The 22642-nt window shown below is 49.1% G+C and overlaps 2 protein-coding genes across 2 annotated transcripts in view; both read left to right on the top strand.

The window, feature by feature from the left end:
- Positions 1 to 267: 267 nt before the first annotated feature.
- zc3h13 (zinc finger CCCH-type containing 13) lies at positions 268 to 16493 on the top strand. The gene is made up of 24 exons (XM_048235656.1): positions 268 to 451; positions 1013 to 1156; positions 1500 to 1609; positions 1967 to 2081; positions 2661 to 2778; positions 3130 to 3257; positions 3792 to 3830; positions 3942 to 4120; positions 4496 to 4696; positions 5677 to 5841; positions 6073 to 6440; positions 7075 to 7560; positions 7947 to 8274; positions 8441 to 8556; positions 8703 to 8880; positions 9280 to 9392; positions 9674 to 9916; positions 9969 to 10918; positions 12642 to 12971; positions 13108 to 13297; positions 13602 to 13748; positions 14237 to 14437; positions 15365 to 15528; positions 16302 to 16493. The coding sequence occupies exons 2-24, from the start codon at positions 1022 to 1024 to the stop codon at positions 16479 to 16481; spliced, it is 5184 nt and encodes a 1727-aa protein (XP_048091613.1). The 5' UTR covers positions 268 to 451; positions 1013 to 1021; the 3' UTR covers positions 16482 to 16493.
- A 1090-nt stretch (positions 16494 to 17583) lies between these two features.
- tsga10 (testis specific, 10) overlaps positions 17584 to 22642 on the top strand; it is a 16830-nt gene continuing 11771 nt past the window's right edge. Inside the window, exons 1-7 of the mRNA XM_048235651.1 lie at positions 17584 to 18000; positions 18362 to 18488; positions 18591 to 18656; positions 18813 to 19017; positions 19404 to 19597; positions 20881 to 21036; positions 22458 to 22493. Coding sequence (XP_048091608.1) covers positions 19517 to 19597; positions 20881 to 21036; positions 22458 to 22493 — 273 coding nt within the window. The 5' untranslated portion in view covers positions 17584 to 18000; positions 18362 to 18488; positions 18591 to 18656; positions 18813 to 19017; positions 19404 to 19516. The remainder of the gene's footprint in view (positions 18001 to 18361; positions 18489 to 18590; positions 18657 to 18812; positions 19018 to 19403; positions 19598 to 20880; positions 21037 to 22457; positions 22494 to 22642) is intronic.

Genomic DNA, 22642 nt, shown 5'->3' with positions numbered 1-22642 from the left:
AAAAAGCAATAATAAACAATAATGTCCATTCATGGTAAGACTACATTAAGGAGAATATCAATAAACAATGTCAAATTAATCAACAGCCTAATGGAAATAAAACAATAAGTAACATATTACTTAGCCTACATGTAAATATTAATGCATGGCATATCGTGGATTCTGCTGTATCAGAAGTAGTGCTAGGTCTTTTTTTACAACACACGCGGTCGCCTCACACTACACCTCCAGTTTCCCATGGTGCATTTCTGTAATTCATCTAGCCTCAAACTATACGTATTTCTATGGCCTGAAAGTTAGCTGGCAAAGTGCTTAGCACCCTATCGCTAACAACATGAAGGCGGGTCGGGTAACCCCGGTGATCAAAAGGCAAGATTTTAACTTGTAATTATAGAAGAGAGATCTCTCCATAGTCTGTGAAACTGGACACGACGCCTGATTAATAATTTGGGTAAGAACATGGTTCAAATACAACCATGGAAAATGAGCGACGATAGTCATGCAGTCCTTTAGCAAGAATGGCTAACGTTAACAAACACTGACCCGCATGTATCTTTTCCAGAAATGGCTGTCCGCACCAAATAATGCAAATCATGTTCAAATTGCATGCAGATGCCGAGAGATTATTTCAACTGTGCACATACTACATGTTAAGCAATCTCTCGACTAGGTGGGCTAGCTAGCCATTTCCATGCGTAGGTAACTAACGTTGTAGTAGCTGCAGCTAACTAATGTTAGCCTCTGGTACCGTAACGTCAAAGATAACGTTAACATTGCTCTGCTTCACTTGTTTGTGCTGCAGCGTCATTGTTTTGCTAACTAATGTTAGCTAACAAGCCAACCCATAGACTAACTTTAAACAGACATTGCAGACATCAATTACTACTCCGTTGTACCCGGGCGTGTCGGCACCATTCATTCCTCGGTGATTAGGCCTTTGCATTGTGTCTGCAAACACAGATGGTGTGAATTGATGGAGATACACACTTACACTCTCAACCTTTTGTCTTAGCTCTGCAGAATGTCCAAGATCAGGCGGAAGGTAACAGTGGAGAATTCGAAGACCATATCTGACAGCAGTACAAGCACCACACCCTCTCGAAGGCCCAGTGTTTTTGAGAGACTCGGCCCCAGTACCGGAGGGAATGCTGCGGAGGTGAGACACCTTTCAGACAGATGTACATTACAGTTATTCAGTTAGCAGACGACTTTATCCAAAGCGACTTACAGAATAAGGAGTAACATTCAAGCTACAGTGCAGAGGTGACCTTAGGTAGGAATAATTATAGTATTAGTCTAGTCAGTATAGCATAATGAGGTAGAGGAGGGAAGAGAGGAAGGTGTATGGTAAGTGTATGTTTGGTGTTACGATGTAACATACTGCCAACGAATATACAGATCTTTTCTTTTTCACACATCAGTTTGTGTGTTGTAGGAAGCCCAATCTGGCCAGACTGATCAACTCTTAAACATGTTCTTGAAATATGAATTTCTTTCAGACACACTGTAGAAATTGGTTAAAGACTGGGAACTGCAGTTACGGCAATACTTGTCGCTATACACATGGAACTCAGCCAAGGGGCAAAGGCTTTTCTGGAACGTTTAGCAGGTAAGGCACGTGCAGATTGGACTAACACACACACGTACACACACATACACACACCATTGCCTTTTATCCTCTGATCTCCAAACTAAATGTAGATGTGGCGTGTATGTGTAATGGAGGCAGACTGAGCTAGCGTGCTAGTTGCCCGTGTAAATCCTCACAGCCCTAACCTTAAGAACGCTTCTAACCGCTGAGTTGGAAGCCTGGGCTTTTAGCTCAGTATTTAGAGCGTTCGTCTCCCATGCCGGTGTGTGTGTGTGTCAAGGTGGCGGGTTCGAGGACCGTGTGACATATGCAATGCAATGTTTGCGTGTATGTGGTGCCGCTGTACTCTTAACGTCCTTTTCTCCCCTACTGCAGGTCAGCAGAGAGGCCCACAGGGGATCTCCGGGAGAGGATGAGGAATAAGAGACAGGATGCTGAAGCAGATGCCCAGAAAAGAGACCCAGAAGAGCCTACATCACCCACAACCAGAGTAGGCACACAACCTTTAACCCATATACCCCTCATACATCACCCACAACCAGAGTAGGCACACAACCTTTAACCCATATACCCCTCATACATCACCCACAACCAGAGTACATCACCCACAACCAGAGTAGGCACACAACCTTTAACCCATATACCCCTCATACATCACCCACAACCAGAGTAGGCTCATCACCCATAAAACCCCCATGAACACACACGCCATCTCTAGCCTACATCACCCACAAGCACGCCATCTTGTCTGCATCTCTCATTGCTACTGTTAATTTGGTATGATGCTGAATCTATGTGTGTGACTGTATTATAGATAGGTTATCATACCTCAGAGAAGGTGTGGTGTTATCTACTGTGAAACGATACAGATCGTAAGCTGTGAATAGTCAACATCAGTCACAGTCACACCAATGATTATACAAACTTTGTCTTTATGAGACATATGATGTCCACAGTGCTTTCATTTGTTTTTCTGGCAAACTCCCAGACAAGCTAGTAGGGACAAAGACCTTTCGTGAGTGTGGATCAGACTCGCTGACTTGACCTCACTCTTGTGTGTGTGTGTTAGCAGAAGCAGCGCGACTCATCTCGGGGACGGCACCGGGAGAAGGAGGACATAAAGATTACCAAGGAGAGAACTCCAGCTAGTGAGGAAGAGCCAGCAGAGTGGGAGGGCACCCGAGAAGGTGAGGGGGACCAGAGAGACTCGGGAGTTTGACCGTTGGACTGTTTCCTGTCCGTTAATCCATTATAAATGACTTATTTATTTGGCCAGTGCATTTATCCAAAGCGCCTTACATATGTCAAGTATTACAAGGGCCATTCTCCCCAGAGCAACCTTGGGGTTAAGTGCCTTCCTCAAGGGCACATTGGTGACTGTTGGGATATGAACCCATAACTTTTCTGGCTACTGTATGCTAGCCCATCAACTTAGCCATACTACTTGTTGAATACTGTCAGAAAGTCTTTGTGGAAAGGCCTGTTTCTTCGTGCTGGTCTTTGTAGCTCACATAGTATCTGATCTGATCATCTTGCAGACTCTGATAACGGTGACTACGACTACGAGTTGTCTTTGGAAATGAAGAGGCAGAAGATCCAGCGTGAGCTGATGAAGCTCGAACAAGAGAACTTGGACAAGAGAGATGAGATCGTCATCAAGAAGGAGGTACTGCTGCCTGCTATAGTAGCTCCGTGAATGTAAATGATGCCATTGAACCTTTACAACAGCCAAACATGCTAGTCACCTTGACAACATCCAAACATGCTAGTCACCTTGACGACATCCAAACATGCTAGTCACCTTGACGACATCCAAACATTAGGCACGAGTTCTATTAGGTGGCATGGTAAACGCGGCTGCCATATTGGTGGGGGCAACACCTTTACTGTATATGGGGGAGTGACCGCAACACTTGCTGCAATCAGAGACACCTGTCAGTCACGTGTTCCTCCACTGGCCTCCAGTTATTGCTGCCCCCACCAAGATGGCGTCGCTATTTACGTACATTCGGGAGCCCAATGCGGTATCTAGCTTTCTAATATCTACGATTTAACCCTTACAACAGCCAAACATGTCTAGTCAACAAACTAGTCATGGTCTACAAGAGTTTGGACCTAAATCACTACTGCTTAAAGGGGAAAATCAACCTTCCCAAGACAAACTGTAAAGTACTAATGAAGTCAAATCTCTTCTCAACAGGAATCAACCCCTAAGAACAGGCCCAGCAGCATGTCTAAGGTACGAGTAGAGAACTGCATAGCTGCTAACCATCCTAATGAGGGTGCTTGCTAAGAGTATTTCTGGCCCTAAAATGTTCTGACGACGTTCCCCCCCCCCTCCGTTCTTTAGGCTTCCCCTGAACGCGGAAGCTCCAAAGGTTCCCCCTCGTCCCGCAAGTCAAGTGGCTCCCCCAAGTACAAGGCGTCAGGGAAGAGCGCAGGCTCTGTGAAGAAGGAGAAGTCGTCTTCCTCCTCCGTGATCTCCTCTCCGGTGTCCGACCAGACCCGGGCAGAGGAGTCGGAGACTCGGTAAGGGTTGGCGCTGGGTTTACAGTTTTTTTTTTATTTTATTTTATTTTTTTTATTTTCAATTTTGTTGGTGAGGTGACCCTATTGTAGCAAAGTTTTCCTATTAGGACTATCAGCTCTAACCATGAGTTTTGGGCCATTAACCAATACCAAACTCTCTCCTCATTTCAAATTATATTTATTCTTATTTATCATGGCTTACATAATGTGTATAATCAACAATTCACATTTGTTTAGTTTTGAGTTGAGAGTAAACGTAGTTTACTGGTAGTTTTACAGTACTTAAAGTTCCCCTCAAGTCATCAAGGCCAGAATATGGGTCCAAATTGGAGACTAAGCTGTACTGTATCATGTTCTTGTCTGCTCTCTGCCCAGGTTCTCTAAGGGGGGTCACGGGAAGAAGAAAGGCCCGCGCACCCCCAGCCCCCCTCCGCCGGTTCCCGTGGAGACCCACGTGGTTGGGAAGAAGCACAAAGGCAAACACAAGAACAAGGACAAGTCTGAGGACCGGGCCAAGGAGGGCAAGGAGAGGGGCCGCGACACGGAGAAGCACAAGGAGAAGAAGGACAAACGGAGGTTGGACACCACAATCCTCTCTACCTGCTCTACTAGCTGACCCTCAAAAGACCTTATTATCGTAACACCCCCAATTATTACCACTTTTGTTTGGAAATTCTAAAACAACGATCTTGTTTTATAGAACCGTCTTGGTTTGTATAGAAATGGATATTAAGTGACACATACACGCTAGATGGCAGAAATACGGGACCGACGGTAATAGGGGGAGTTCCGATATGAATGTCAGTCTTGTAGCCGGGCTACACCAGGTGCGCAATTCGCCTTATTCACCCGCCGGCCAGAACGAGGCTAAAGGGTACACTTGCCATTCCATCTCAGTCCAGCAGATGGTGGTGGTCATGCACTCCGTTTGCAAACTGCCAAAAAAAAACTCACTGAAAAAGAAGAACAGGCCAGTGAACCCTTCTTTTTTTTTTTGGCAGTTTGCAAATGGAGTGCATTACCACCACCACCTGCTGGACTGAGGTGTAATGGCCCTTTAGCGTCGTACTGTTAGCTTCGTACTGGCCGACCGGGTGAATAAGGTGAATTGAAGCGCTCTGTTTGCAGAGTGTAAAATAGCCCGTGCTGCTATCATGTCTGGCGTAGCCAGTTCCACAGATTTCAATAGACGAGAAGTGTTGCAGCACACGCTCCGCCAACCAAGCTCTTCAGTTACATGCCTGGTTTAGCCTGCCTGTCACGGAGGGTGGAAGTTGTTTTGAGCCACGTTAATAATCATCATTGCCATCTGAAAAAGCCTGCAGCATGATTCTCTTTTCTATCATCCTAAAGTAACATTTTCATCACACCAATAATGAAAAATGTGACTGGTTTTATTTAGTTGTCTTAACAAGAGATCAGTTTGAGCGGGCATCAGTAAAGTTCTCTCAGTGGTGTGAGACTACAGTGCTATTGATAAAGTGCAAGATTGGATAAGTTAGTCTAGTGTCTGTGATGACCACGTTAAAGCTCAAGTGTCTGATCTCCTCTTGTAGGGACCGGTCAGAGAGCTCCCACAAGGCCAAGAGGTCCGTGACGTCAGATGAGCGGTCTGGAAGTGTTTCCTCGCCCTCCAGAGACGTGTCGCCCCTCGGCAGGAGGAAGTCCTCCTCCCCCAAAGTGTCCTCCCAGAAACCCCCCGCCTCTGCTTCCCCACACCGGTGAGCACCAGAACAAACGCTCCGTGCGTGTGTCTGTCTGTGTGTGTGTGTCTGTCTGTCTGTCTGTGTGTGTCTGTGTCTGTCTGTGTGTCTCAGTCTGTCTGTGTGTCTGTCTGTGATCTTGATTTGATAACACAGAGGGATTGAAATGAGAAGTATACAGTACGGTAGGTCTGTGCAGAATTGTTATGTTGTCTGTATTCACACATGAGTGTTTTGTGTGTGTTGCAGGTCCCGTCAGCAGCACAGTCCGTCCCCCTCGACGGTACGCCACCACTCCCCGTCCTCCCACTCGGGCTCACGCTCGTCCGCCCAGAGACACACGCCTTCCCCACGCCGCCGCAACCGCAGCCCCCCGTCGCCCTCGTACCCGCGGAGCGAGCCGGGCCCCCCCGCCTCCTCCTCCTCCCCTCCGCCCTCGTCCTCCTCCTCCGCCCTGAGGCGCTCGCGCTCACCCCTGACCCCGCGTGGACCCTCGCCTCCGGGCCAGCGCCGGGCCAGCCCCGGCCGACGCCACTCGCAGGGCCGCGAGAGGGGAGGGCGCGGCGAACGAGACAGGAGCCCGCCACCGCAGGAGCGACGCCACGAACGCAGAGATGGTGTGTGGACTGCACACACACACACACCCACACACACTTCCATTTATTCATTTAGTAGACACTGTGACCAAACTAGACCAAAGTGACATACATATGTGAACTATATTACAAGGGATTACATTGTTCCCGGAACAAGTTGGGGTTTAGAACCTTGCTCAAGGACACAGCGGCGGAAGCCGGGAATTGAACCCACAACTGTCAGTCAACTGCACGCATGCACATCATTTCTAAGCCTGTTTGAGAGATGAATATCTACAAGCTACTGACAGAGTCCCTGCTCTCAAACATGCATATTCACACTAAAAAGGTTTTGCAATACATTCACACTCAGCAAGCAGTTAATTAGATCATCAGAATGTAACGTGTAGTGATTTTCTTGTCAGTTAGTTTATTTGTCCTTACATAAGAAATTTGTTTTCACATACCATACAAGCCTCACAGACATGAAATACATAGATACACACAGTCACGGTTCTTCACCCTGCCACCACATACCCCATCCACATATATCACAACAGCACACAAACAGCACATATACATCACATTACACAGATACAAACAGGAAAACCATCACCAGTTGACATTAGTCACTGTCAAAGATCTGACATTCTACTGTCCTCTTTGATTGCTGCAGAGTCTCGCGGCAGGCGTGAGAAGGAGAGCGGTCGAGACGAGCGGGACTACGAGCCGGAGCAGAGCAGCTCGCGAGACAACAGAGACGACCGCGATTCCCGCGACAGCCCCGCTGACCGGGCCCGAGGCGGGGAGGGCCCGCGGCGGCCGAGGCGAGCGATCTGCACAACAGGGCCGGGGAAGGATGCCCGCGGGGACGTGTCCAGGAGCGACGCACGCTCCACGCGGGACCCGCCCGAGCACAGGGAGCGCGAGAGGGACAGGGAGAGGGAGAGGGAGCGAGACCGCGAGAGGGAGCGCGGCGAAGCGCACCGGAAGGACGACGCCGCCGCCGCCGCCGCCGCCGCCCCAGAGGATCGTGGGAGTTACGGGAAGGGCCACAGCCGCGAGGAGGGAAGGAGCGAAACACGGACCGAGGCCAGATCGGACGCCCGCGCCGAGAGGGGGGGCCGAGGTCGAGGCCGTGGAGCCGAGGCCACAGATAAAGGTGAGCGTCCGCAAACGTAGGCGATGCTTCGGCCCCTCAGTGAACCAGTTTGTTTCCTGCTATGGTTAAAATCCACCCTCTACGGTCCTACAAAGCCAAAGTGCAGTATCTGCATTTTTTTACACCAATATAAAATGCCATATCCTCCGATCAACCTATTCAAATCTCATTGATCTACTGAAACATTTCCTGAAGATACAGGAGTTTTCATTTTACAGTATCTGCTAAAATACAGTGTTCAGTTTGGAATTTTCCAGCAATACAGTTTTTCTCAGTTTGGAATTTTCGTAGATACTGCACTTTGGCTTTTTGCAGGGCATAGTGTCGTCTTGTGGTGGTTATTGTTAACGACAATGCTGCCATGCTTTTGTGTGGTACGTTTGCAGGTTCATCTCGAGGCTCGCGAGCATCACCAGGTGACCGCGGCCATGACAGCTGGGAGTCCAAGAGCGGCGTTCGCGAGCGGAGTGCAGAGAGAGTCTCGGAGCGCGGAGGCGACAGCAAGGCCACCGACCGAGGTAATGAGCGGACCACCGATCGCTATGGCAACGAGCGGCCGAGAGGCGAGCAGGCCCGAGACTCCTCCTATGACCGCAGGAGTGGCCATGCCGACCGCGAGCGCAGGGACAACCGGGACAGAGGTGAGGCACTTTTAATCTCAACTAATTTGCCAACAGGGCTTGTCATGAAAGGCATTTCATTCAATCAAATAATGTAGCTGCTTTTTATCGTTGAAAGGTCCATTTTGCATTTTAAATTGGTTAGTTGTAGGTGAACAACTTTCTTTTCATGTTTTCATACCTTAAAAAGTAATCATATGAAGTGTGAGGATAGGAGTTAACATTTTGTTTTATCTTTTGCGTGTGTGTGTGTGATGCAGAGGTGAAGCGCCCTCCCTGGCCGACCTGGAGAAAGAGGAGCGGGAATGGAAGCGGGAAGGGAGACGGCGCAGGACTGAAGGGGGATGGCCAATGAGCCGAACAATAGGGAGGCATGGCGTGACCGGAAGAAGGGAGAGAAGAAGGAGAAACTCAGGAAGGAGAAAAGAGAATAATAATATGAGCCTTGGCCCGAGGACCCGGAGCAGGACGGAAATATGGGCCTTGGGAAGCCGAAGAAGAGGCCTTGGGAAAAATGAAAAGGGAGAGGGAGGGCGAAGGGGCGGGATGAGGAGAGGAAGGAGAAACAATATGAGCTCGAAGGAGACCGGCAGAGGGACTGGGAGGAGAGGGAGAAGGGAAGAGAGGAGCGCAGAGAGAGGAGAGACGACACCAGAGATGACCGCCCCGTCCGAGATTCTGTCGAGGAGCGCAAGGCCAGGTAAACGACAACAAGGCTCAAACTTAGTTCAAATACTGATAAACATGAATCTTAGAGACCAGAGGGGTATTTCACAAAGGCGGAATTTAGAAATCCAAGATAAGTGAGCAAGGTCAAGCGAGGCTTGACCTAGCGTCAGGCTAGGGGCCACAGAATAAATCCCCCCTGGTAACTTTGTGAAGCAAGATTTAGCCAGGATGACCAACAATCCTAGCTTAATCCCTTATCTAGGTTTTGTGAAATACCCCTCTGGTAAACACGGCTCAAAGGCTCAAGGTCCTTAGTTCAGATACAGATAAACATGACACTTATTTTTGTAGTACTTTTTTGTAGTTGCTTTTGTTTGGGTGCAGCTGAAATGTCTTAACTTTGTGTTTTGTCCATTCTCTGTGTTTGTAGTCGTAAGAGACACCGAGTGGAGACCACACCGAGCCCCCGCTCGTCTCCCAAACGTGCCCGCGAGGCCAGCCCTGCGGACAGCGATGGCTATAACAGCTCAGAGGAAAAAGGTAGGACTGATTGTCTGACTGATGGACTGTCTGTCTGAGCTTTGGCAGCTCAGAATTTAAATAAAAAAGTTGCCATAAGTTGCATAAAACTTTTTTTCTCTGTATTTGTGTGTGTGTGTGTGTGTGTGTGTGTGTGTGTGTGTGTGTGTGTGTGTGTGTGTGTGTGTGTGTGTTATTAGTATTGTTGTGTGTGTGTGTGTGTGTGTGTGTGTGTGTGTGTGTGTGTGGCGTCGTCTTCGCGCGTCTTTGGCGTCGCGGCGTCGTGTGTGTGTCTTGGCGCGGGTAGAAGCACCGCCTGTTGAGTCAGGTGGTCCGCCCTCAAGACCCTCCCCGCTCCCCCCCTCCTCCGCCCCGCGTGCCCGCTGAGGAAAAGCCCTCCCGCTGGAAGGAGGAAGACCCGGCGACAAAGAAGGGCGATGCGTGGGCGAGCCTGAAAAGAGGCCAGCGGGCCGGCGCCGACCATAGAGGAGAGCAGGAGGGCGTTTCGGCCCCGTCGGACACCAGGAGGGGCAAGGAGCGAGAGGCCAGTCCCCCCTGGCCCCCGTTCCAGCCATGGGAGGCCTTGAGCGCCGATGGTAGCAGACCCCGAGGGGAGGGCAAAGAAAGACCAAGGCCAGAAGAAAGGCCTGAAGAAGAACCGGCGCGAGGAGGACCGGGCAGGCGGTGTCGCCGGACGTGACGAGCGCTTCAACCCGGAGCCCGTGGTCAGCAACCCGCCTCCTCCCCTGCTCTCCCCGAGGAAGGTGCCCAAGAAGAAAGCGCTGGACAAGAAGCGCAAGCGCTCTCGGGGCGGAGACTCGGACGCCTCGGAGGACGAGCCCGGAGCCGGACACCACCCGCTGAGCAAGCGGTCTCGCCGGGGCCCACGCACGCCACCGCCCATCAACAAGGAGGACCTGCTGTCCCAGAGGGTCCTGGCGGCCAGCCAGCGCTCGCCCCTGACCCTGCCGCTCAGCGACTGGTCCGACGAGGACGTCCCTGACCGCGGCGAGCCGCCTCCGCCACCCCCCCCGCCTCCTCCACCGCCCCCGGTCCAGCCCATCCCAGAGCCCAGGACCCTGCTGCCCGCCGAGGCGCTCCCCAGCAGGCGGCTCGGACGGGGCAGGACGGACCCCCCCATCGCCCCACTGCTCCCCGACCCCCCCATGCTGTTGCCCACGCCCCCCCTGCAGCCTCTGCTGCCCCAGCACATGCTGCGCAAGCCGCTCCTGCCCAACGCGCCGATGGACGCGCACCCCGCCGGTGTCGGCCGGTGTCTAGGCAACAGCCCGGACCAGCAGCTCCTCCGCCGCCCTCCTGCGGTCACCCTCGGCCGAGCAGCACCGAGGCGAACCGCGGGTGCCCAGGCGGAGGGGCCGCCGGCGGTGGGCCGCGCAGCCGGGACCCTTGGCCTTGAGAGAACAGTAGCGGGGAGGAGAGAGGGAGAGGAAACAGCGGCCTTGAGCGGGAGGGCGGCCGGTCGAGTCGGTCGGGGCGAGAAGTCCGCATCGTCAGCTGAGGAGGAGAGCCCAGTACTTATGCGTCATCAGGTGAGACCAGCGCAACATCTCCACACACACACACACACGTCATCAGATGAGACCAGCGCAACATCTCCACACACACACACACACGTCATCAGGTGTGACCAGCGCAGCATCTCCACACACCCTCAACGTAATGAAATTAGTGCAGCATCTCTACACACACACACACCGTCATCAGGTGTGACCAGCGCAGCATCTCCTCACACTCACGTAATAAGGACAGACTAGTGCAGCATCTCTACACACACACACACCGTCATCAGGTGTGACCAGCGCAGCATCTCCTCACACTCACGTAATAAGGACAGACTAGTGCAGCATCTCTACAAACACACACACACACACCGTCATCAGGTGTGACCAGCGCAGCATCTCCACACACTCACGTAATGAGAGACTAGTGCAGCATCTCTACACACACACACACCGTCATCAGGTGTGACCAGCGCAGCATCTCCACACACTCACGTAATGAGAGACTAGTGCAGCATCTCTACAAACACACACACACACACACCGTCATCAGGTGTGACCAGCGCAGCATCTCCTCACACTCACGTAATAAGGACAGACTAGTGCAGCATCTCTACACACACACACACCGTCATCAGGTGTGACCAGCGCAGCATCTCCACACACTCACGTAATGAGAGACTAGTGCAGCATCTCTACACACACACACACCGTCATCAGGTGTGACCAGCGCAGCATCTCCTCACACTCACGTAATAAGGACAGACTAGTGCAGCATCTCTACACACACACACACCGTCATCAGGTGTGACCAGCGCAGCATCTCCTCACACTCACGTAATAAGGACAGACTAGTGCAGCATCTCTACACACACACACACCGTCATCAGGTGTGACCAGCGCAGCATCTCCTCACACTCACGTAATAAGGACAGACTAGTGCAGCATCTCTACACACACACACACCGTCATCAGGTGTGACCAGCGCAGCATCTCCTCACACTCACGTAATAAGGACAGACTAGTGCAGCATCTCTACACACACACACACCGTCATCAGGTGTGACCAGCGCAGCATCTCCTCACACTCACGTAATAAGGACAGACTAGTGCAGCATCTCTACACACACACACACCGTCATCAGGTGTGACCAGCGCAGCATCTCCTCACACTCACGTAATAAGGACAGACTAGTGCAGCATCTCTACACACACACACACCGTCATCAGGTGTGACCAGCGCAGCATCTCCTCACACTCACGTAATAAGGACAGACTAGTGCAGCATCTCTACACACACACACACCGTCATCAGGTGTGACCAGCGCAGCATCTCCTCACACTCACGTAATAAGGACAGACTAGTGCAGCATCTCTACAAACACACACACACACACACGTCATCAGGTGTGACCAGCGCAGCATCTCCTCACACTCACGTAATAAGGACAGACTAGTGCAGCATCTCTACAAACACACACACACACACACACACACACACACACACACGCCATCAGGTGTGACCAAGCGCGGCATCTCCTCACACTCACGTAATAAGGACAGACTAGTGCAGCATCTCTACAAACACACACACACACACACACGTCATCAGGTGAGCCCAGCGCAGCATCTCCAGGTTTTCATTGACGGTTAAGTTCAAATGCTTTTCTTTCCTCCCTGCTCTTCCTCCTCTAGATCGCCAGGACTCCCGAAGCCACAGTTCCCGCCAAGCTCCCCGAGATCCGGAAGGTAGCGGCCTCGTATGGGCTCCTACGACAGCCGAGGCGTGGCCCGGTTTCCCTTGGCGGATGTTCGACCCGCGGGGACCAGGGGCAGCCGCCCAGACCCAGGGCTCGGGCTGGGTCTCGGTCTGGGCCTGGGTCTGGGCCTCGGCCTGGGCCTCAGTCCGGCCGGGGTCCCCCAGCAGCCCAGGGACTGGGAGCAGAGCCATGAGGGGACTGGGCACCTGCTGCTTCCCGAGGCAGCTGCCCCATCCCAGGCGCCAAATCAACCCATCATGGCCTTGGCGGAAGTTTCTTTACAACAGAACCTCGAGCTGAAGCCTGCTGCCCGAGGGACTCCTGTCCGGCGCCGTGCACGAGCGTCTGGCCGCGAGAGGGGAGCGCGACAGCGAGGGAGGGAGAACAACACCATGAGAGAGCCCAACGGAAGGCTCCAGAGGGAGGCCAGAGAGTGGGAGCATGAAGCATGTAAAGCAGGGGCTCCTGCTCCCCATCGACCCCGTGCCGCACGGAGACCCCAAGGGCAGAGGTGACGGACGCATGGAGCGCGCCGACTACGAGCCCCTGTTGCCACGGGAGACTGTTGCCATTAATCCTGACAAGCCAGTGGACAGCGCGCACGCTCAAGCCGAGGCTGCTGAAGAAGAAAAGGGGGACAGCCTTGACGGTAAGCAACACACAGCTACACAACACAGCTACACAACACAGCTACACAACACAGCTACACAACACAGCTACACAACACAGCTACATTAAATACAACTACACAACACAACATATTAAAGTTTAAAAAGTACAACTACACAACACAACATAATTAGAGACAACTACACAAAACAACATATTAGAGTTTATAAAGTGTAAGTTGTTCTGTCTTGTACTTCTGAGTTCAGTTTCATAGCCCATGCTTGTCACCTCAAGGGCTCAATGCAAAAGCTGCAACTTTCTGATGTGTGTTTGCTTGCTCTCAGAAGAAGACGAAGGGAAAGGAGAGGACGCCCAGTCGATCGTCTCTGGAGGTGAAGAGTACGAGCCCATCAGTGATGATGAACTGGACGAGATTCTTGCAGACAGTGCTCAGAAACGAGAGGACCAGCAGGACGATGAGAGAGTCCCAGGTGCGTCCATGACACGATTCATAGAAGATTAGATGCTTATGTAGAAGCAGCTCTGCAGCTCCATCTGATCTAAATAAGGACTTAGAGTTGGCTAAAATAAAAACCTATTTGTCCATATGAGCTGTGCATACAAAACTCTGGGATTGTGTTTAGAAGACTGCATCTCGTACAGTACAATCAACTATTGGTCTTTTCCCACTGTAGGGACTCTTTGTAGTACATACACCTTCTAGTTCCTGGAACTTTTTACGTGTTCACACTGCATGGAACTGGGGGCTATTGTAGTTCCTGTAGACGCAGTTCCTATAACCATTTTAGCTCCTACTTTGGGGCAGGGTCTTTTCCCAGGGCATAGGAGCCATGACTGATGTCCATGTTGACTGATGTCCATGTTGACTGATGTCCATGTTGACTGATGCCCATGTTGACTGATGCCCATGTTGACTGATGCCCATGTTGACTAACTGGCATGCCTTGTGCCCCCTCAGGTCCTCTGGACGTGATCGACGTGGACTGGTCCAGCCTGATGCCCAAGCAGAAGCAGGAGCCGCGGGCCCCAGGGGCGGCTCTGCTCAGGTTCACCCCTGGAGCCGTGCTGCTCAGGGCGGGCGTCTCGCGCCGCCTGGCCGGGCCCCAGCTCCTCGCCCGCGTCAAAGAGGTCTGCAAGAGCGAGCTGGACGACCCTAAAGGTGAGTTCACAAGACAGGGGAACTTTAACTAAAGGGTGGTGGGTAAGGAAAGTACATTTTAAAAGTCTCTACAATATAGCAGATTTAAAAACCTGTTTATTGAATCACCTGTCCTTGAAGTTATGTTGTCCTATAGTTACTTAGGGTACGTTCAGACTAAGCTTCTTTTTCGCAGCTGCTAGTGTCCGTTTTACATTATAATCGTATGGAGTAGACTGTGTTCTCAAAAAATCGTCGGCTTCTTTTAAAACGCGACTGAAACAGTATTTTTCTGCAGCTCAGAAGTTGATAAATATTCAACTTCTAGCGGAAAAACGGCATACGTCATGGTGTCTTTTTTTTACAGCTAGCCAATCACAAACGGATTACCGAGACCTGTGGTTTCCCATGACAACAAGTAAAAAATGAAGGAAGGTGACAGAACATCGGTCAAGAGACTCGTTTTTGTGAGCATAGGGAATTGTTTGACATGACTTCACAACTTTACCATAACATACCAAAAGCAATACCCAACCCCAATTTTTTCTTCCACGATATTTTGTATCCACACGTAACGAAACGTTAGTCACTTTGCCTATTGCAAAAAAGACGCTTCTGCCTGCTATTTGGAACAAGAATGCTGGCAGATTTTTTCTCAAACTGAAAAAGCGGTCTGCATAACTTCTTTTGTCAGAAAAAGGCGCTAAGTCTGAATGTACCCGTCTGCGGTTCTATTGTTTTTGATTTGTGCTCCCATACTACTGATGGGTGGGTTGAGTAGATTTGACTAAGTAAAAGTTTCAAACTAATTGTGTATGTACTGTCTACCACATTCAGTTTTGTGTATGTGTGAGTTCAGTCCTCCGCACTCAGTTTTGTGTATGTGTGAGGAGTGCAGTCCTTCGCACAGGTGTGTTGACCAGGTCTTCCCTCTGGATCTGTTTGTAGATGCTGACCGGCTGTTTGAGCATGACCTGGGCGCTCTCAACATGGCGGCGCTGAACAGACGCGTGGAGCGGGCCAATCTCCTGCGCAACCTGGGCTCTGGCTGCAAGGCCCTCAGCGCACGGCGGGACATCGCCATCCGCAAGCAGCTGCTGAAGAATGACAAAGTAGGCCACAACGCCCCCTTTCAACACCCGCATTTGCACATCTGTGGTAGTGCAAGCATACGCTTAGCATTGGGGTCCTAGATGAATGCCCTGACAACCTGAGAGAAGCCTGTTATACTAAAACATACAAACGTAAATCATGCCAACGTGGCAGGTGCCAACCAGTGTACAAAACTGGCTCTGACCAGATGGAAATACTAGCCCGAACCAACACGGCCCATGTTATCACTGATGTTCCTAAACCCAGGGCTGTGTGACCTTCCTGATGGTAAATAGACACAGGCCTAAGCTTCCCTTAGTGTCCACATCTGGTCAGGCCTTTGGTATTAGACTAAGTTATGGACCTCTCCCCGTTGTATACTACACACAGAAGTAACATATGAACACATCAAAATACAGTGAGAATACCCCAGAATTCTACACAGAGGTGCCATGACCTGGGGTAAAGAACACGTATGGTCATTCTAAATGAAAATCTCTAAAATGATGTAAAGGAGCCCACAGTAATATTTGCTTTCATTAACTCGGGGCTTTAACTTCTCGGTCTCTGCCGGAATTCAGGCGTGGGCGACGTGACTGTTGCTTTAAGCCCTGTTAACTGGACATTCACTAACGCTGGGTGAACTTTGGTCAATTCGGAAACACTATTTTTCCCTTTCACCCCCTTTCTACTTTTTACTTTCAAAGCATCGCTGTGGTGTTGTTGTCTGCCTTGTTCGAGCTTTAATCAGTAAAAACTTATGATGAATAAAAAGGAACTTCTCCATCCCCAGGGCACCACCAAGCAGATGTACACGACCCCCCCAGTGGGAGACTCCGAGCTGCTGCAGCTCAGCGTACGTCTCTTTAAGAAGGCCCTCGCGTCCAGCCAGACGGCTGACCTGGAGCGCGCTCAGACCAGCGCAGCTAGCGCCCCAGGTGCCGCCCCCTCTGGCGCGGTGTGTGTCTCCTAAGAGGAGGGGGGGGCCATCAGTGAGTAGCAGCGGCCATCAGTGAGTAGCAGCATGACCCTGGCTTACACTCATCCTCTGCCTACCTGTAACCTACTGTCCACTAGCCTCTGTGCAAAACTCATAACACTGAAACTGTTGTTAAGTCAGTGGTTGTGTGGAGGATTGAGAGCGAGTCCACCATAGAGACTGCTGGAGTTGCAAGCCTATGGATGGATGGATGAGATACTGAGTGGATGGATTTGTTTAAGGCCACAGTGGGTGAACTCAATAAAACTGTGGGGAAATGTTCACAGAAGAGAATAACTGTTTTGATGGAATTGTTTTTTTGTTTTTTTTAGTGAAGTGTTTTTTTTTTAAAAAGTGGGGAAGAAAAAAAGATTCCGTGGCAGTTCTTTATTAGCGATGTCATTGTACGTTCATTCCATCTTTCATGCATTGGTGAGTAGAACTGTGCATTAAAATGGTTAAATCTTCATTTGAGTCTTATGTTTGCTTCTGTCATATCATGGTTTGTTTCCTACATTAAACTGGTAAAACGCAAACACAAATATACAAAAATGTGTGCAGGTGTACACCAGTACACTCAACTTTACTGCCCCAATCTTTTTCTTGGCTGCAGCCAAAGCCTTTTTTTTCCCATCTGGAATCAGACTCATCAGAGAGACGAAATATTCCATAATCTGTCATACATGACAATTAATTGGGACACTTTATCGGTGCAAGATGAATGGACCAACTTCTCATGAAGCCCACACAGACTTCACTCGATTCACTTCACACTTATACGTTGGGTACAGTCAGCACAGCTGGGCAACACAAGTGTGCCGATATGATTGAGCGGATTTGACGACTGTGGATAAACGACTCTGGATTCTATGGACTCAACATGGATTCGTGAAGGTTTGACTAAAAAAAAGAAACATTTCTACATGTCTTTTATTTGTGCAAATCACATGGCAAATCAGCGTGTAATAATCATAGACCGTTTGTAAAAGAGTAACAATGATACGCCAAGTTGTCAAGGTTACAGACGGAAGTCATGTTTGCTGATTGGTGCAGTTCCACAGCTGCGTTTGTGACGCTTCGCGTCCATAGTTGTGATTTGTCCGAATGTTTATCCTGAGAAAAGCGGTTTAGCACCTGCAGGTGGCCGAATGGACTACACCAACTTAATCATTTAGTTATGCAGCATTAGTAAGAAGTTAAGGAATTAGCCAACGGAAATGTAACTTGATAATCGTAATGGCACAGTTTACCAGTTAACTGACCATTTCGTCGATACAAATAGAGCGTAAATCTGTCCAATTTAAAGTTGGACGGTCATAGCCAGCTAACGTTAAAGTTAAGCTATGTGCTACTGCAACTTGGCTAACGTTAAGTTGGTAGTCTTGACTTAGTAGCTAGTTCATTTAACCGATTTGGGCTATTTTATTCTGATTAAACATTTCTGTTGAGGGTCGTGCGTTTAGTTTTAGTACAACAGTTGGCCGATTTTGTCGCGGACGGAGAAAAAGTTGTGGTAAGCTGATTATTCTAATGTGCTTTGATATACTGAGATTCGGTTGCCATGGAGATGGTAGGTTCTCCTATGGATTCCCCACTCCATCATGAAGAGCACTTTTGCATTCTTTCGTGTAACATTGTTATTATGCAATGTGTAACTCAGGCTTACACAAGGGGTACAATTAGAACATCAAGGAAAAAGTTGATTTATTCTAAACGCAGAAAGCATCTGAATGTCTCCGCATGCGTATTTAAACAGTCTATGGTTGCATATTTATGGAGAAGGACATTAATGTCAGAAAGCATTTTCACGTAATAATTTAAAATTAAACACGTGAAAAATAACTTGTGCATCGATTGTGATAATTTCCTGGCAGTTTGTGAAGTCGTCGGTCAGAGCTAAGCCGGTAGATGGCAGCACAGATTCATAATCCTGTCCAGTATTTCGGAGGCCCAGTATAGACTGCCCCAGCCACAGTGGATAACCAACAGGAGTCAGTTAAGGTACAGAAATTGTGCATAAGCACGTACAGTATATAGTACTGGTGCATACAGTTATATAGCACTAGTACCTTTATGTAATGTTGTGACATGTTCTTTTTTCAGAACATACTGGATGGTCTTCAAAATAATATTGTTGATTTGGAAAATACCTTAACCAAGCTAAACTCTGTAAGCACATTCTTTCACTCTTGTCCAAACTGACATAGCCTAGCACAGAAGCAGTGATATCATTGTTGTTATTGTTATGATTACCACAATTAAATGAATACCAATGATAATGATAAAATAAATGAATAAAAAAAAACATGTGTGCTTATGTCATAGTCAGTTGAGGTAGTTCAGTGTGACTCAGATAACTCCGAGTGTCAGCTGAGCTCTGGATCGGATGAGGAATGGCAGGTCCAGCTGTGCCCACAGTCTGCTGAGGAGCAGGCGGAGGAGCAGGCGGAGGAGCTGCAGACCGTACTGAAGGAGCTACAGAGAGAGAGGCAGCAGCTGAACACCATACTGCAGAGGTTCAGAGTCACAGGTGAGATCCTGCCGTGGGAACCGACTCCACAGATAAAGCTGCACTGACTGGAACAACAGGAGGCCTTTAGAGACTGATAGTCTAGACCAGAGCCCTAGAGAGCTCTTGTCTAGACTAATACAGCATACAAGTATGCCTAAGGTACTACCGTAGTCCCCACCAGTATCAAGCACCGTAAATGGACTGAGTACGTACTGGAGTGTTGTTATCAGAGGTATACTGTATTCAGTGTACTATAATTTGCTGACAAAGTGTTGCGGAAATGTGTGTATCTACTAAGTCACGTCATTAGTCTACCAAATACCAAACCATAACCATAGTGATGCAGGCAGGGGAGTTGTGGTGTTGTGAAGTTCATGAGGAGATGAATGATGTCTCTCTTTCAGAGGGAGTTCAGGTTGCAGAGTCTGAGGCCAGTGGCAGTGGGCCGACTCGTGTTGTGCACCGTGTGCAGGAACAGGAGGACGACCTCGGACAGAGGGTGGACCGCCAGCGTACCATGCGGAGAAGTCGACCATCGACCAGCCCGACGCGAGGGCTCGCCCTCAGCCCCAGCCCTCCCCGCCACTCCCCTGTCAAGGTACAGCCACACCCACGGCACACCTGCTTTCTGTTGCATTCCTCAGCACAGCTCAGGTATTAACATAGTTCAAGGGAGGCATGGAACATACAGTTTTTTGTGCTTCTATGGTCATGCCTATTGTCATCTAAGGCAGGAGGTTTTTTTTTTCTGTAAATGGTTAACTTTTTGATGTTGCGAAAACTTCAGATAGCAATGTTATGGTGTTGGCCTCTGCTAAACCCCTGCTAACCACTTGGGCGGTATGAGGATTTAGATGGGTTTGCTCACAGCACTACACAGTTATCTTTTAACAGAATCTTTCAGAAGACTTCAGAGCGCTCGTGCCCTGTGAGCATGTTCAGCCAGTTTCCTGGGCCTGTTGAGGGCTCTTTCGCTGGGCTTTGTAGATAGATAGATAGATAGATACTCTAATGTACCCATGGGGAAATCTGACTTGGACTCCACAAAGCTTGTCCCAACAAGACATACATGGAGACATACAACAATGTCATGTGAGACCATCCTCACCAGCCGTCTTTCAGTCTGGTATGGTAGCTGTTCTGTTGCTGACCGAAAAGCTCTACAGAGGGTGGCGAGGTCAGCTGAGAAGATCACCAGATCAGCCCAACCATCCATCCAGGACATATACCCGTCCCGCTGCCACAAAAGAGCCACCAACATCATCAAAGACCCCACCCACCCCACACACAAACTGTTCACGCTCCTACCATCTGGCAAGCTCTACAGCAGCAGTAGCAGCAGACTCAGCAACAGCTTTTTCCCACAAGCCATCAGACTGCTCAACTCACTCATGAAAACTGGATTATAACCCCCCACCACCACCACCCCCCACACACCACACACACACACAAAGACCTGTGGAACTGTGAAAAAGGCAAACTCAATGTTTGCAAAATACTGCTGCTACTTTGCACTTTGCACTTTTGCCATATTGCACCTTGTGTTGATCTGTATACCTTTTAAATATCTATTTGCACTTGTCTAGTTGTGTCCTATGGTTAGTCTTGTTTAATTTATGCTTAGTGTGTGACAAATCTTGTTTTAATACTGCACATTGGATTATGGGAGAAACACAATGTCCGTCTGCTGTGTAGTGTACTGTTGCATGGTTTTGATTGTAGTAGTTTAGTTTGTAGTTTGACAATAAAGTTGACTTGACTTGACTAATCAAACCAAGGCAGACGTAGACACACACTAACAATCAAATAAATAGGTAAAGATGACATTTAAATAGACATAAACAATGAAAATAAATAAAAAATGTGTGTGTGTGTGTCCAGGGAGGGACGTATGACTCGGAGCTGATGCGGGTGCTGCGGGAGAGGGACGAGATGCAGGCCGTGCTGGAGAAGTACGAACGCCACCTCTCCGAGATCCAGGCCAACGTCAAGGTTCTCACCGCGGACCGCGACAAGACCAGCATGCACTACCAGCAGGTGAGCTCCACTTCGACAGGACTCTCTGTCCAGCCTGGTCAATCTGGACGATCTGGACCTGGTCCAGCGCAGAGGGACAGTCCATTTATTAGCCCTAAGTTATTTTGACAAGCTAGAGATGATTTTAATTTGAAGAAATCTATAGCATAATGTAGAATACTAATAGCCTAATATCTCCTAATAAGTGATGTGTGGACTCAGGTGGCCTGTCTTAAATTGTTGCTCCGCTCTCCTGTGTGGAGAATTATGTAACGTTTCCCCTATGAAAGGTGGCAGGTCCCATAAGTGACATCTTTTTGTTCTTCACTCTGTGTGTGTGTGTGTGTGTTTGTGTGTGTGTGTGTTTATTATTGTGTGTATATGTCTGTGTGTCTGTGTGTTTATGTATGTGTGTGTGTGTTTGTGTGTGTGTGTGTGTATGTGTTTTATGCGTGTGTGTATGTGTGTTTTATTATGTATGTGTGTGTGTGTTTATGTGTGTGTGTTTAATAATATGTCTCTTGCCATGTCTGTGTATGTATGCTTATGTATGTGTGTGTGTGTGTTTATTGATGATGTCTATTGTGGTGTTTATGTGATGTGTTTATGTATGTTGTGTTTGTGTGTGTGTGTGTGTGTGTGTGTGTGTGTGTTTATGTGTGTGTGTGTGTGTGTGTGTTTCTGTGTGTGTGTGTATATGTGTGTGTGTGTGTGTGTGTGTTTATGTGTGTTTATGTATGTGTGTGTGTGTGTATATTGTGTGTGTGTGTGTGTGTGTGTGTGTGTGTGTGTGTGTGTGTGTGTTTATGTATGTATGTGTGTGTGTGTGTGTTTGTGTGTGTGTGTTTATGTATGTGTGTGTGTGTGTTTATGTGTGTTTGTGTGTGTGTGTTTGTGTGTGTGTGTATATGTCTGTGTGTGTGTGTGTGTGTGTTTATGTGTGTTTATGTATGTGTGTGTGTGTGTATATGTCTGTGTGTGTGTGTGTGTGTGTGTGTGTTTATGTGTGTTTGTGTGTGTGTGTGTGTGTGTGTGTGTGTGTGTGTTTATGTATGTGTGTGTGTGTGTTTATGTGTGTGTGTGTGTATGTTTGTGTGTGTGTGTGTGTTTATGTGTGTGTGTGCCTATGTGTGTGTGTGTGTGTGTGTTTATGTGTGTGTGTGTGTGTGTGTGTTTATGTATGTGTGTTTATATGTATGTGTGTTTATGTGTTTTATGTGTGTGTGTGTGTGTGTGTGTTATGTTTGTGTGTGTGTGTGTGTGTGTGTTTATTTGTGTGCAAGAGCGTTATGAGACGTGGTGCAACCTGTGGCGTGGTGATCTGGCCAGTCGTCATCTTGCAACAGCAGCGTCTCAAGGGCGGGCGTGCGGATCGGCCCACAGCATCCCTGGCCAGCGTGGGAGCCGAGAGGGCGCCGCGCAGTCCGACCTGGCAGCGATGACCACGATCGGGACACAGCCTCAGGGAGAGACTCAAGGTACAGGCCACCGAGAGGGACAAACAGCACGGAGGACACACTCGACTGTAGTGGCCAACATAACAGTTCCTCCCAACTGGTCCTTTGTACTGACCCCTTGTATATATTTACTGGCCCAGAAAAGTCACTTTTGCACAGAACTCTTAATG

Source organism: Alosa alosa, chromosome 23 (assembly GCF_017589495.1).
Source record: "Alosa alosa isolate M-15738 ecotype Scorff River chromosome 23, AALO_Geno_1.1, whole genome shotgun sequence".
Lineage (NCBI taxonomy): Eukaryota > Metazoa > Chordata > Actinopteri > Clupeiformes > Clupeidae > Alosa > Alosa alosa.
The sequence above is the reverse complement of the archived record's forward strand: the minus strand, read 5'-3'. Positions and strand labels throughout refer to the sequence as shown.

Excerpts from the sequence above, each read along its gene's own strand:
- zc3h13 (XM_048235656.1), top strand. The coding sequence starts at position 1,022 with ATGTCCAAGATCAGGCGGAAGGTAACAGTGGAGAATTCGAAGACCATA. Across the intron at positions 3,258-3,791 it reads AGATCGTCATCAAGAAGGAG|GAATCAACCCCTAAGAACAG; the intron begins GTACTGCTGCCT and ends TCTTCTCAACAG. Across the intron at positions 4,697-5,676 it reads GAGAAGAAGGACAAACGGAG|GGACCGGTCAGAGAGCTCCC; the intron begins GTTGGACACCAC and ends CTCCTCTTGTAG.